General features: G+C 54.9%; 1 protein-coding gene across 2 annotated transcripts in view; it reads left to right on the forward strand.

The window, feature by feature from the left end:
- SDC3 (syndecan 3) overlaps positions 1–14754 on the forward strand; it is a 42830-nt gene that overhangs the window by 24023 nt on the left and 4053 nt on the right. For both annotated transcript variants that reach the window (XM_086480247.1, XM_086480248.1), the window contains exon 2: positions 14571–14688. In XM_086480247.1, coding sequence (XP_086336373.1) covers positions 14571–14688 — 118 coding nt within the window. The remainder of the gene's footprint in view (positions 1–14570; positions 14689–14754) is intronic.

The following is a 14754-nucleotide window of genomic DNA, read 5'->3' on the forward strand; positions in this document are numbered from 1 at the left end:
TGCTGGTGGCACACTGCTGCCCGGGGCTCTTGCAAGCATGGAAGGGGTAAAAAAAAATCGTTCTTGCTGCACAAGTGACCCATCTTCAAAATGCGTGGTGCTGGAGGAAGGCAAAGGGATTTGACCAAGGGGTGATGGAAACGTGGTGGAGCAAGGATTTGAACCTGCTCTCTGCTGGTAGTGCTGGGATGTCTCGCTGTGTCCGTCCAGCCCCTGTCAGCTGGAGAAGGTGAAGCAAAGGCTGCGGTTATTTGTTAAGAAGATGCTGGACTCCGCCACTGACGTCCATTCCCTTGCTCTGCCTCAGTTTCCCTCTCTCTGTCAAGCGCAGGAGGATGTTTTTCCCTTTCTATCACCAAGCGCATCGGGATGGGTGAGATGGAGGAACCCAGGAGAGGCTCTGTAAGGGGCATTTCCCTCCAGACATTGACAAAGATCAGCTGCAACGTGTTCGGCCCCCACCCCTGCGTGTGGGCCCGCGGCTTCACTTCAGCTGCTGATTCCCTGACAAAATGAAATACCTGCTGTGATGATGGGAGTATCCCACGCAGAGAAGCAGATGAAGAGCAATCAGGGACCGGGGCTGACCTGGCAGCTCTCGTGGGCCAGCAGCACAGAGGGGCTCTCGCTCCAAGACCAGTGATGCCACGTCAACCCCATGAACACCTTGACTGGGCGGACGGATGGTGGGATCCCCTGCGAGGTCACACCGCCAAAACCTAAACCCTCTTCTTAAAGCTTTGGGGCTGATGCTGCCTGGTAGATGTTGCCTTAAAGACGCTGTTTTCCATCTCTCTGGCAGAGTGTTGAAACGCTGCCATCCCGCTCGCTGCATCGGCCGTAATTATTGTTGGAAAGGCAGAATGGAAGCGGCTTGTTTAGTTACATTTCATTAGGAGGACTTCATCTGGGGGCAGGAAACAAGGAGGCTCAGGCTGTATAAATATTTGAACAACTCCTTCCAGCAACATAACCCCCTTTCACACATACACCCATCGCACGTGGACACCTTAAAACACGTCCCATCGCTTGCAAAAAGCCGTCAAATCCCCCGTGCCTGGGGCGGGGGCAGCAAGAGCGTGGAGTGGTTCTGTCCATTGGCAGAAGCTTTGCTTCTTTACAAGGCTTGAAGCCTCCAGCTCTTTTATTTTCTCAGTAAGCTGAGCCCAGCAGGGCTGGCGGCGTTTCCTGAGCAAGGACCAGTAACCAGAGATGGGCGACGTTCAAGTCGAGGCTCTGATCTTCGGCAGATCCGAGACATTTCCTTTCATCTCGAAACTTTAGCTTTATTGGCGCGGTGCAGAGCCTAAGCACTTCCAGACGGGCCACCGCCGTGTCTGAGGCGACCCTTGTTGCTGGGGGCTGTCCCAGTGCTCCCACAGCCCGCAGGTCCCTTAGGACCCTTTCTCCTTCCTTCGCACAAAACAGGGTCCCATCCAAACCGGCAGGTTTAACAGATGCACGAGCTGCCTTGTGCGGGGAAAAATGATTATTTTTTTTTTTTTAATTGCATTTTTATTTTTCTTTATCACACGTCAGGCTTGATTGCTTTACACCTCTGGATGCAGAGGGGAGGGTGGCTGTGCAGCCGCCGAGCTGAAGGGGCCGGTGCCGTCTGAAGGGAGATTGATTACATTTCCAGATGAATAACTGCAGCAGATAAAGTTCAGGGCAGATAAATATAGGTTGAGGGCCTTTTGTGTGTGGACTAGAAAGAGGAAATACCTTTTTCTGGCTTTTTTTTTTTTGTTCTAAATTGAGGAGCTTCAGCAGTGATCTACTGGGGGTAAGAAACATCGACCTGCTCCTGAGCGCTTTTGGAGGGAGGTGGGCTGCTTTTGCAACCGAAAAAATATAGATGGAATTAATTTCGTGGCGTGGATGACCGCTGCCTCGCTCAGAGGGGCTAGGTAGAGCCAGGATGCGGCCCCAGGGTGGCTGCTGGCTTTTCTCTGCTCTGTGGCATCACCTCTCCCCCCTGGGCATGGCAGGGAGGGCAGGGAGTTCGGCGTGAACTCCCCACCCCGCTCTAATTCTTGTTGGCGAGCTGAGTGATGAGGCAAGACAGCAGAAATTGGGTTACTCTGGGCGGTGAGAAGCGCTTCCACGTGTGCTGGGAACTGCTCGCTGTTTACACGGAGCCTGAGCTGGGGTTTTCACACCCCCTTTGCAGCGCTAACACCGGACTGCTCTGAATCTAATCACTCATCGATCTACTTTTAAGGTGCAAAAAATTCGGGTATTTAAGTGTCAAGCAAGCAACACTTGGCATTTTCACGTCTTTCAAGTGCTGATGGATTAACTCCCTCAACACCTCCAGAATCAGGCGCCTTCTCCCAGCGATAGTGGCACATCAGTCCCAGGAAATCACCGCATCTCACCGCAAACCCCATGGCCCCAGCATTATCCCCGCACCCTAGTCACTCCCTGAGCTCCTTCCTGGGTTTTGCTTTGGGGTCTTGTCCTCGGGATGGTCTCGACAAGGATTAACCCCCTTGCCAGAGTCCGTCCTGGCTTAGGGGCTTGCAATAAACGGAGGAGACGGGAGCGTAGCGCCTGCTAAACCTTGCTCCATCCCTGCCTTGCTTTTAATGCACCGGGCATTAAATCGTTGTGCCTCCAGGGCTGGCGCCACCATCATGCTTGGTTAGTGCTGCTGCCTGCCTCGTCACTGCTTTAACACAGAAGAGCTGGGAAATCCGAGCGGGGATGGAGCAGGGTTAGGTTTCCCCTTGCTCCAGCCCTGCAGTATGGCCGGTGGAGAACAAGGATGCCAGTGTCCGAGGCGCCGTGCATCAAACCATCCCGGCACCTATTTTTTCCCTCCCTTTCTGCTGCTGGGGTGGTAAAGAACAACTGAACCTGGAGAGACGCGATTGCTCCATGGGGCTCATGGGCATCGGGTGCACGGTGGTGACTTTTCTCCAGCTGTGGTGTCCATCCTTCGCTGGCCGTGAAGAAGGGAAGCGAATGGGCTCCTCTTGGCAGCAAATAGGGACGAAAGGGGGGAAAAAAAAGCTCCTTCCCTATCTGAGGCTGGGAGAGTCAATATTTTCTCCTTACTTGGGAGCTGTTGGGCCTGTGGAAACGCTGGCGTTGCCCTCGGGTGACCTGGGGAAGCGTGTAATCAGCCCAACCATCTGGCTGGGGAGATTTGGATGCGTGGAGGAGCTCAAGCTGTCGCCAAAAACCACCCAGCTCGCAACAGGGCCTGCGCTCGGCTGCAGCCAGGGCTGCCGGTGGCTTTGCAAGGGCTGAACCTCTAGTGACCAACCAAAAGAAATCGGCAGGTCCCTGGGGCTGTAGAAACGCCGCCCCCAAGGGCAAGATAACCGGGAAGGTGTTGGTTTTCATCCACCCTCAGTGGGCAACAGGCAGGAGGATGCATGAAGGTGTCACGTGAAGTGGGAATAATCAGTTCAGGTCCCCACCAAAAGCCTTTCAGGTCTAATTAGGAGTGTAATTAGGAGAGAGGGGGCTGCTTTCCAGCAAGGTGCAGCACCCCAGTTCTATCCCACCCCTTTGCCCCTGCGGCTCCTCGGCGTTGGGTTTGTTTCTCTATGGGACAGAACTTTGGGTGTGCAAAACTTTCTGTTGAGCTCCTCTTGCATCTCAGGTCTGGCTTAAAAGCTTTTGAGTATTTGCGTTGTTTTTTTTTTTTTTTCTTCTTGTTTTGAGGCATTAAGGTGCAAATTTCTCGTCTTCTCTTTCCAGTAAAGGGAGCTGGAAATGCACTTTTTCTCTCCATCTCTTTGCTGGGGAGAGCAAAGAGTTCCAGTCAACACCCTGGATCCTGGAGCATGAAGTTGAGGGGAAAAAGGGAAAAGTTAAAAATAAAGGGAAAAAATAAAGAGGGAAAATAAAGTTTTTTAAAAAAAGGAAAAAAGAAAATGATGAAAAAGAGCTTGGGAGGAGAAAAGCTGTCAGAGCCATCAGACATCCAGCTTGTGGGAAAGGGTCTTGCCAGGCTAGAGACCTTCACCTGCCACCAGCCTGGCTGTCTGCCTCTCTGACAGTGGTCCCAGCACCCAGCACCCACCCTGGCTCTGTGGGTGCTCTGCACCCCTTAGGAGGGGAGACCAGGGCTCCGCTCCCCCCGCAGGCAGGCACCTCTTCAGTCCCCTCCCAGCTGGCAAACGCCATCTCTAGCTCCACCTATTTGCATCTGTATGGGGATTTTTTTTCCCCTCTCCGTAAGGAAACGTCCCCTCACGCTGTGCTCCCTGGCGGCTGCAGGATCCGGCCCCAGCCCAGTGCTCACCCGTGGGACCCAGCCCAGGGGATGCTCCCAGCAGCGCTGCCCACCGCGACATTTGCATGGCCAAAAACCACCAAGAGGGTTTTTCAGCTCTCTTTAATGGGCCACTGGCCCCTGCCATCACTCAAGTCTCAGCTGGGTTTTTTTAGACACCCGCTCTAGCAGCGAGGCTGTCTGGTGCGCTGGGGCTCTGGCAAGGCCAAAGCAAGACGCAGAATAAACCACCAAGCCCTGAGCAAACCTGTCCCCCTGTTCCCCTCCAACTCTGCCTTCCAGCTCATCCCTGCTGTCATCCCACATCAGGTTGAGTCCTGTCTGGAAAGGACATCGTGCCTTTCCCCTATGGTCCTCGGGGAAGGGGGAAACTGAGGCAAGGGCTGACGATGCCCTTTCCCGCAGTGTGCTGCCCACCGGCGCTAACAGACGTGATCTAATCCATGGCACAGAGGTTACTTCTCCTGCTCGACTCTCCACCTCCCCCGGAGGCTGCTCACCCTTTTAGGTGTCTGGCTGGAGGGGGAAACGCTGACTTTCAGCCCAGAGTTACATCTGGGGGAGTGGGGGAGCTGGGAAACGTGAGCTGCTGGGGCAGCGGGGCGCGAGATGTGGATGCCGCTCTGCAGGGACGCGCTGCGGTCCCCAGAGCCCCTGGGATGGGAGAGGAGCCCCTGCCCATTCCCTGCCCTGCATTACGTGCAACTATTTTGCAGGCAGGTAAACTGAGGCACGTCATGACATATCCCCCCGTGCATGCCACGTGTGGCCACGTCCACACGTCCCTGCCCCTCGACAGCACCAGAGATGTTCGTCTTGGCCAAACTCCACCGCCGTGGCCTGGATACGGAGCACGGGACCACCTTCCCCCAGGTTGGGCAGGGCGAGCAGTACTCCCGGGGGCCCGTCTGCACTGCTGGGTCTCTGCGGAGCAGCTGGAGGCAGACAGGGAGCATGGGAATCCCAAAGTGCCCATTAGCACCGGCCTGCTGCCGGGAGGCCGTCGGGGAGGTGTGCAGCAGACGTAGCAGCGGTCCCTGCGCCAAAAGCTCGAGGCAGGGCAAGGAAAAAAAAAACCCATATATAAAGTTCTGGTTTGCAGCTCTTTGGAGAGCCGTCTCAGGGAGGGGAGGGAGCTCTGAAATGCGCCTTTGTGGAAGGTGAGAAAAGCTCGAGACAGTTTTGCATGTTAAGCTGCAATAGGATTATGGAGCAGAGCAAATTAAATCAATTCTGTAACGATTGGGGGGGAATTCCTGCTGATGGCGGCGGCCCCTGAGGCCTGGGAAGGAAATGGTGGATGGAGCCGGGGGGCCGAGACCCACCGTGAGCATCTGGGGATGGCGGCCTGGGGTCCGCGGGCAGCGTGCCGGGGAGGGCAGGATTTTCCCGGGGCTGCCTGCGTCACCATGGCGATGCGCAGTCCCACGGGAATTAATGAGTCTGGAGCGGACTGTGAATCGTTTGGGGCGGGAAAGAGATCGGCGTGGCCAGGTAGAGGCTGGTTTTGTTCCCTGCCCATGCACCTTGTCTTCGTTGCCTCCCCCCGGGTGAGCAGGACGCTCTCGGTAGGAGGATGGAAGGAAGGTGGAATCCTGAACACCGTATATTTGGGATTTTTTGGTGAGTGGGTATCATGGTGCTCCAGGCTGTGGCATGGGACTGTCCCCACTCCTGGTGGTCTGTAGAGCCCAGCTTTGGCTTAGCTTTTTCCTTACGCTGGCTCACCCAGCCTTGAGGGAACCTCCTGCCCCACGCCGGTGTCTGTCGCTGGCATCATTTCCAGCCAAGTGCTTCATCAGCTCTGGCCAAACCCACAGCCGTGGGGCGAAGGGCAACGCTTTGAGCCACCGGAGATGCAGCAGGAGCCAAACACGGCGGTCCTGGGGGCTACTTAGGGCCTGGGGAGACCTGCCAGCCCTGGGGAACCCCAGGAAGCCACCTCGATCGCCTGATGCAATCCCGGCCGATGCGTGGCAGAGCCTTGCAGGGCTCGTTTGTGCCTCTCCAGCCGGCGTTTGCATGCAGCGGGAGGTGGGGACTTTTGTTTGTGTCTTTGTTGTGGTTTTTTTTTTTTTCTTTTGCATCTCCCCGGAGGTAAAAAGCGGAGCGTGCTGGGAGATGAGGTGTTAGCAACAATTTATGTCGGGAGGTTTGCTGTTTTTCATGCCAGCCCTGGCTCGGGGATATTTATTGTGTAGTGGGGTAGGATCTGGCGCTAATCCATTGAAGAACTGGGATAAAAAATGATGGTGGAGACAGATGATCGCAAGGAGGAGGAGGAAGAGATGCTGTTTGAAGAGCTGAGCCTGGTCCAGGGTACCTGGACCCCGTGGTTTGTTATAGTCGCTGAGTGATGCTTAAACACCCCTGAGCGTATGCACCCCAGCGCAGGTTTTGGGATGCGCCTGCACCCAGCCCGGCTCCTCGCAGCGTTGCCTGTGTTGGCAGCGGAGAATCGATACAAAGCCAGAATAATTGCTGCTCCTCGGTAAATGTTAATGATTATTTTACTTGCATAAAATAACCGGCCTATTAAATCAAAATGCACTGGGGTTTAGGCAGCTGTTATACAGGGGCTTAATTAATCTGAGAAAGAATGAAGTTACACAAAATAACTGGCTGCTGCTCACCCAGGCTTACAAATGGGATCTCCACTGGTTGTCAGCAACATCCCCCTGGTTTCCACCAGCATTCTGCACCCTCAAACTCCAGCCATGCTGTGGCACTGCCTCCTAGCCCAGCCTCCTCGGCTTTCCCGTGGGCATCTCCATCTGAAGCAGCTTTGGTGGTCTCTAGCACCAGTCCTTGGGCAAAATCTTGGCCAGGGCTGACCGTGCTGGGACATTGAGGTCTTTTCCCAAAGCAGCACGTCCCGGCAGCATTGAGGTGCTGTCTGGAGCAGCTTTCCGACGGATTTATTTTTAACTCGCAGCCTTGGATCGAAGAGTGGAAATTCAGTGATTTTTTTTTTTTTTTTTTTTGTAGTGGGGAAAGAATTGTGGAGTCTTTATGGTTTAGAAACAATGTTTTCATTCCAACTTTATGTGCAAGTTAATATTGTTTCGATTGTTTATAGTATCAGTAAGTCATGTGTTGGGATGAGTTATAAAGTTTTTCTATATAAAACACCAGAAAAGTGCTTTCAAGGGGTGATTAATTGAAAATATCCTGTGGAAAATACCATAGAAATAATGGGCACTTTTCCTGTGATACGTTCTCAGTTTAAGTGTGGTTTCCAGGAGAAAACTTTCAGCCCCTGATGGATCGCTGACCCTGGCTGCATCCTTCCAAGCTTTCCAATGCAGCCAGATTCAGCATCTCCCTTGGAGGACACATCCCAGGTTGCTGTTACTCTTGCACGCTGCCATCAGCGTTCGCATCGCTCTGTCCTAGCAAAGCCGGTCTCCTGCCCACCTTGTCCTCCCCCTTTGCCCTTGCAGGATGCAGGGCTGCAGGGCTGCTGCCGGGAGCAGGGGGTTTGGGCTTCCCAGAGCTGTCTCACCAGGTTGAAATGCAAACACACCTTTGGGACTTCGGCTTTCTGGTTTTGCTGTTTGTTTCGCAAGCGGGATGGGATGTAGAGGCAAGGACCTGCGCTTGGCACCAAGGGATGGGGAGGGGTGGGATGTCAAGCTGGTCCTTGCGCTCACCTGCACAACCCCGTCCCATTCTCCGGGCTGCTTTCACGCTGGTTCAATCTTCTGTCTCCTTTTTAACTGCCCACCTGTGTCCTTGCTCTCCACATGCATCCTTTCTCCTGCCTTGGCCCCATCTCATGCCCCGGAGTTGTGCCGGCGGCTGCTGGATGGCCATGGCCATCCATATCATGGATGAAATCACCTCCATCCCCAGCTCGCCATGCCAGGTCTCCCTGCAGCAGGAGCCTTCTCATCTCAAAACCCCACGGGTGGAGCCGGGGGCTGCAGCTGGACCTGGCAGGAGGAGGCATATGGGCTCCTCGGGCTGTGATGCCTTCCTGGGGGTTCGCTTTGCCTCTGGAGTTGCTCAGCAATGCTGCCCATGAGCCTTACACGCGTGCCAGGGAAAGGACCTCACCCCCCGGCCTTGTTCCCCCATCACTGCCAGCCTGAGCTCCGGGCACGATCAAAGCCTGCGTCCCGGCTGCCTTAGAAACCACCCAATTTCAGCTCTTTTTTCTTCCTTTCCAATTCCCTCAGGGAAAACTCTTTGAGTTTCTGGCCACAGCCAGGAGGGCTGGAAACATCCACAGCCTTCAGTCACTTCCACCACCCAGGCTGGGGCAGATAACTCCCAGCCAGGGCTGCTGGGCTTGGGGAGATGCTCTGACCTTCCGCAACGTCCCGCAGACACCGGGTGCCAGGACTTGAGTGGGGATTTCTCCCTCTGCCCAGACCGCTCCCCCGGGATCTCCTCTGTCTTTTCAGGGGTGACTTTTCTCCCCCTCTCCCTGCAGTCGGTGAGGCTATTTAATTCCTCCTTCCCTTGACACCCCTGGGGAAGCAGATCTTAGACTCAGTTCGGGTGGATGAGCTGGAGCACACCACCCATCGCCCCTCGCCAGCGATGGATGCGTCGCCATGGAGGAGGCGGTTTCCATGGCGACCGTTGCCATGCCGATGGCTACCGGTGAAGGGCCTCGGAGCATCCCGGGGAGGTTCACCAGCCTCTCCCCTTGGTTAAAGATGGATTGATTTACAAGGGTCCTTTCCTTCCGCTGTGAAAGCCAGACGCTCGGCAGTGAATGCCACTTTTGCAGCAGCAGCACATTTCGGGTTGGGTTTCGGGAATTTTAAAGAGTCTCTGGAAAGCCCTGCCACGACGTGGGAACACCCTGAAAATACAGCACCCTCATCCTCCCCGCCTAGGGAAGGAGGGATGGTGCAAGCAATGCTGTACAGGGAATTTAGGAAGACCCAAACCAGCAGGTCCCCGTCCCCCAGGACGTGTACAAAGATGTAGAGGTGTCTGTAGGAGGGTGTTTGTGCCATACATGATGGTGGTGGGCAGGTCTCCTCTGTGCCTTGGTTTCCTCATCTTTTAAGTACCCAAATCCTCTGGTCTACACAGAGAGCTGCTCGTGGGAGGGCTGAGTGAGACCCTTTTGCTGAGCTTTACCTTTTTTTCACCTGTAAAATGGGGTCACCCACCTTGATAAAGGGAGAGAAGAGGGAGGGATGGGGAACACGCTGTGCGTGCGGGTTAGATGAGCACAGGCGATGGAGTGGGACTGAAGCCTCTCTAATCTCCCTGCTCAGCTCCGATGGTGCTGGGCCAAAGGGCCTGAGCTCTCGCTCACTTTCCAAGGCTCTTAGCGGAGGATTTGGGTGTGATTTGTGCTGCTGTGGCCCCTTGGCTGCCGTTCCCGGCTGTTCCAGCCAAGCTGCGGAGCGGAGGCATCGAAGGGGACAGCGAGCGGCCGGGTGGGCGCCGTCGCCTGCCCATCGTGCTCAGCCCCGCGGCGGCTGTGGGAGCAAAAGGGTCCTCTGGGATCGAGTGGGGGTTATTTTTCTTATCCAAGCTCAATATAGTGGCCATGTTACATCTAGAGCTGCTGACATCCAAATCCTTTGGGTCTGGCACTTATTTTGGGTCATTTAGAGCGCTGGAGGGATGTTTACTGAGATTTGACTTTCTGGCCCTGCCCTATGGAGACTGCTTTGCATCAGGGCTTGCTTTTATAGCAGCAGATATATGACCTTTCTGGATGTTGGAGGAGTGGGAACAGGGCAGGCGATTGGGGTCTGGATGGTGCCAGAGCCAGATCCTGGCCCAGGCTGCCCCCGTGGCTGGCAGGGCAGTGACCGGCTCATGGGCTGAGCTGTAGGGACGTGACACGAGCAGTTCACTTTCTGCAGGACAGTTCGGAACGTGGCCCAGTGGAGAGCCAGCACCTCGCAGGGCACATTTAAACCTCTTCTGCTCCTTTTCACCTCCCATGGACTTGGACGTCGCCAAAGGTGATGCAACCCCCTATGCCCAGCTGGCATCTTGGGCCCTGGTGCCTCCAGCAGCTTTGCCTTGACCCCTGGTTTAATTTCCCTAATGAAGCCTGGCTGGGGGAAGCAAGGCTGATCTGGTTAGCGAAACCCCCTGCCAAGAGCCATTAGCTGGGAAGTTGTAATTGCATGGATAGGAGCTGCTCTTCCTTGGCTCGAGCTGGCTAATCAATGGCCCTCGGTACCCCGCTGCAGGCACGGCAGGGCAGGGGGGCACCCAGACCAGGACGAGCATCATGCTGGGGTTTCCTCCCTGCCCTGAGGAGCTTCTGCCTGCCTGGATGCCCGGAGAGAGCTGCACAGACGACCTGGGATCCTGCAAGAGTGTCCCCCTATCCCAACCACGAGAAGAGATTGATCAAGGGGGTGGATGTGGCTTGTGTGTCTCCCAGCCCTAAGAGGCATGAAATCTGTGCTGTGGAAAACCCCCTCTTGGGACTTGCAGCCCCGTTCCTCATGCAGTGGGGTCAGGAGAGTCCCTGACACCATCCCTAGGGACCAGGGGCTGCGAGGGACCGACCCAGCACACCCAGGGTGTCCTGCCAGAGGGCACCCTCCAACCTTGCGCTGGCCACACAGAGTCTTCTGGGTCGGGAGGAAAGTCTGGATGAAGTTTCTCTGTTGGGACAAATCCAGGCAGCTGCATCTTTGCTGCAGTGGAGGCTGTGATGGATGGGGAGGCAGCCGGAGGTCGGGAGGTGGGAGCTGCCGTCCTCCGTGATTTGTGATTTCCCGGGCTGGCAAAATCACCATTCCTCTCCCCTTCATCCCGGCCATGCAAGGGGGGGCAGGTCTCTCATTGCTGGGGGGGAGGCGGGGGGCCATGCCCGACTGCGGGGCTCGGTGCACGCAGAGCATTAATGATCTAAGCAGCAGTAAATCCAAATAAACACCGACTATTCCCAAGATTTATTGCATGAGCCTGACCTAATACCATCAGGGCTGCAGCTGGGGCAGCCTGGCCGGGAGGAGGTTTACGTCAGTACCTCGGGAGTGAAGCAACATGGGGGCTTTTTGGGATCAGCCATGTCCCAAACAATCCCCCTCTGCACCTGGAGATGTTTCACAAGTGTTTTTCAGTAAATCTTTGTGAAACTCAGTGGGCTGGGGCTGTGCTTGCTGCAATCAGGGGGTCCCCCCAGTGCTTGGTCCTGGCTGTGTGGATATTCGGGGTTTTATGCTGGGCAGATGCAATCCCAGGATGAAAGATGCTGGAGAAGAGCAAAGAGTTGCCCAGCATCTGTTTGCTGCTTGCCGTGGTTTTCTATCGCCAGCTCCCCCTGCGTGCAGGAGCAGCTCAGGAGCAGTCTCCGGAGACTTGCTGACAAGCAAGAGAAGGGAAACTCTCTGCCATTCCATTTTAAGGCCTGTTTCACCTCCCCTGAGCAGCAGGAACGTTGCAGCTTCGCGAACCTTGCTGTGCAACAGCAATGTGGTGCCTGGTCACGCAGGAGCTAGAATTACATGCACTGAGCTGGCCAGGCAGCAGCTGGAGCTGGGCTGCTGGCGGGCTGCCCTGTGCCACGGGCTGCCGTAGTCCCTCCTCGGTGTAAACTCCACTGATCGCTGCCGATCCTCTGGAATCCACTTAGGGCAAAACTTGGCTGAGAAGAGCTTGAGCAGAGCTTCTCTGCTCTCCTGCAGGCTGGCGTGTGAGGGGCAGGCGTGGGAGAGATGTCTCTCACGTCGGGGGAGTTGTCTCCAGAGAGTGAGTTTTGGCCCTGCGAGGTGTTTTATTGCTGTGAAGTTGTTCCCGCTGCAGTCGGCAGCTTTGGGAGATGGATCCCTGCGGGGCTGTGGCACGGATCCTGCTCCCTCAACCTGGAGGGAGCGGTGGTGTTTGCACAGCGCAAGGGATTGTAGATCTGGGGAGGAGACAGAGCCAGAGGAAAGGCTTCCAGCTCCAAACATCTGCATCGTGTCAGGGAGCCGCGTGCTGCAGGTTGGAGCACAGCGTCGGTCGGTGACCCTGGGAGGATGATGGAGCTGGGCACTGGTGCCTGCGGACTCCTCCTTGGTATGTCCTGAGCAGGGAGGGGGTTGCTGGGCTTGGTTACTGTCTGAGCAAAATATGGGGGTGCTATTCTCACGGGAAGGTTTGCTTTTGAATTTGGGGCTGGACACTTCTCACCGGCATCTACCCGTTTGCCCTCGCTGCATCACTTCAGGCTCTTCTCCTGGGCAAAGCTGATCCAGGACGTGCACTCGTTCTTCTGAGTCTCTCCACCCTGTGGGATGGATGGATGGATGGATGGATGGATGGAAGGATGGATGGGGGCTGTCATGGCATGCTGGGGCCATGCGCTTCCATTTTAATTTCCTGGTCCAAGCACAGGGAGCCAGGGAGTCGGTGGTTGGAGCCGCCTCGTCTGGTTCCAATTTAAGGGAGAAACGGGCTTGATGGAGCTGGGCCATGTGGCTCCCATTATGGCGAGGCTTTGTAGGTCACACAGAGAGAATCCAGCCTTCAGGGAGCTCACCCGGGTTAGCTGGCAGGGGTGGTCTGCGGAGCGCCTGCACAGTGGCCTCCTCATTTCTTAGCGAGCCTCAATATTTTTGGTGTAAAAAAATCAAACGGCAAATAAGAGCAACTCCGAATGTTTCTCCCTCCCACCCCTCAAAGCTTGCCATTTTTCCTTGCCCTCCCATCGGTTTTGGTGGCCTGTCTCGTAATTTATGGGCTTTTATGTGCGGTGCACCCCATCAGCCTTCAAATGAAGCAGCCCCTGCGTGTCCCCCGAGATCTCCTGGTCCCTGGTTTCCCTGCAGTGCTCACAGGGAAAGAAGTCCTAGACAGACCAGTGAGCAAGCTCCATAGCTCCATAGCTTTGTCCTGCTGACCCAGGAGGGACTTTGCCACAGAGGTTTTGGAATCAGTACTGGGGAGTCATGGAAAACTTGCATGGTGAAACCAAAAGTGGTTCTTGGGGTCTTTTGCTTCTATCTATCCACTGCCTTCTGCCTGGGCTACAGCAGATCCCATCTGGGCATCTATTTGTTATTGCATTTTGTTGTTGCATGCCAGTTTATAGGTGAGACATCACTTATTGAGCAAAGTCACTTGCACTGACCCTCGGTGCATCAGTTTTTCCCAGCTTTTTACCATCTCCTTTCCAGGAGTTGAAGCCATTGGTGCCCAGCACAGCTGCTCTGTCGCTCTCCTCCTCAGCTGGACAGGGCAGAGGAAACATAATGAAAGGCTCATGGGTCAAGATAAAGACAGGGAGATCACTCAGCAATCACCCAGGAATGTGCTCACGCTGTCACTGGGGGCATATGACACAAGTGGTACCTCTGCAGCACCCCAGTGACTCTACAGGCAGGGTTTGGGCAGCAGACATCTCCTTGGCTTGGGCACCAGGACAGCAATCAGCTTGCTGCCCCTGGGAAGTGTCCTCCCAGCCCCAAGCTTCTCACCGCACCCGAGGGCTGGGTTTTCTCTCCCTTGCCAGCCGATGGAGTCCAGGAGAAGACCTATGGGGACAAAATGCGAGTTAAGTCCCAAAAGTCTAAGTCACGGGACCTTCTGACTTTTCAAAACCCTTTTTTCTTCCAATCTGGAATGAATACAAAGAAACTCGAAGCTGTTGTCAAGAGGTAAAAAGCTCCAATGGGTGAAGGGGACCCTTCAACCCCTTTATTTTAAATTTAAGCCTATCCTGGCTTGTTACATCTTGAAACATCTGATGCTATCTTACAGATCAAAGCCTCCTTGTTTGGGCTGTAATGAAGTGTCAAACTGTTTCCTTGCAACACAAACTGGAGACGCTTTGATCTGCAAAACAAGAAGTTTAAGAGCCCTACTAGCGAGGGCTCTTCAAGTTTTAGCAGCACTGTAAAGCAGTGAAATATTTGAAGCCTGATATTGTTTCATAGTGAGACTTTCCAAGTTACAGCAGCTGATAGTGTGTGTTACTGTCACACCTGTGCCAGGAATCACATGAAGATCAGCTAAAACAAAACACTGGTGAGCTGGAGAACCATACTGATAATTTTTCTAACAGTTTCCAAATGCAGTTGTTGGGGTTTTTTCCCACTTTTGCAGAGGGTTTGTTTCCGTGAGAAATGTTATCAGAGTCAACGTGAGCTTTCCACAAAACATCAGCTTGTCGGAAACATTTGCGGCAGTGAATTGTTTTGGGGAAAAACCCCCACGGTTTTGGGTGGTTCAGCTGAAGAGTGCTGCCTGTGCTTCTGCTCCCTTGGTCTTGCTTTTCCCTGGCCCATCTACCCTGTGCGTTGTCCCACGAGGGCTGTCTGGGGGCATCTGTGCAGGCACCGGTCTTGATTTGGGTCGGGCTGGAGCTGCTCACACATCTCTCCCTGCTTGGCTGCAGGCTCAGCGCTGGCGCAACGAGAACTACGAGAGGCCTGTGGACCTGGAGGGCTCTGGGGACGATGACCCCTTTGGGGATGATGAACTGGACGATGTCTACTCGGGCTCTGGCTCGGGGTGTAAGTAGCTGCAGAGTTCCTGGGAAAGGGTCCCTGGGGAACCTGGCCGTGGGTTTTGGTAGGACT

This window comes from Leptosomus discolor, chromosome Z (genome assembly GCF_034619465.1).
Source record: "Leptosomus discolor isolate bLepDis1 chromosome Z, bLepDis1.hap2, whole genome shotgun sequence".
Lineage (NCBI taxonomy): Eukaryota > Metazoa > Chordata > Aves > Leptosomiformes > Leptosomidae > Leptosomus > Leptosomus discolor.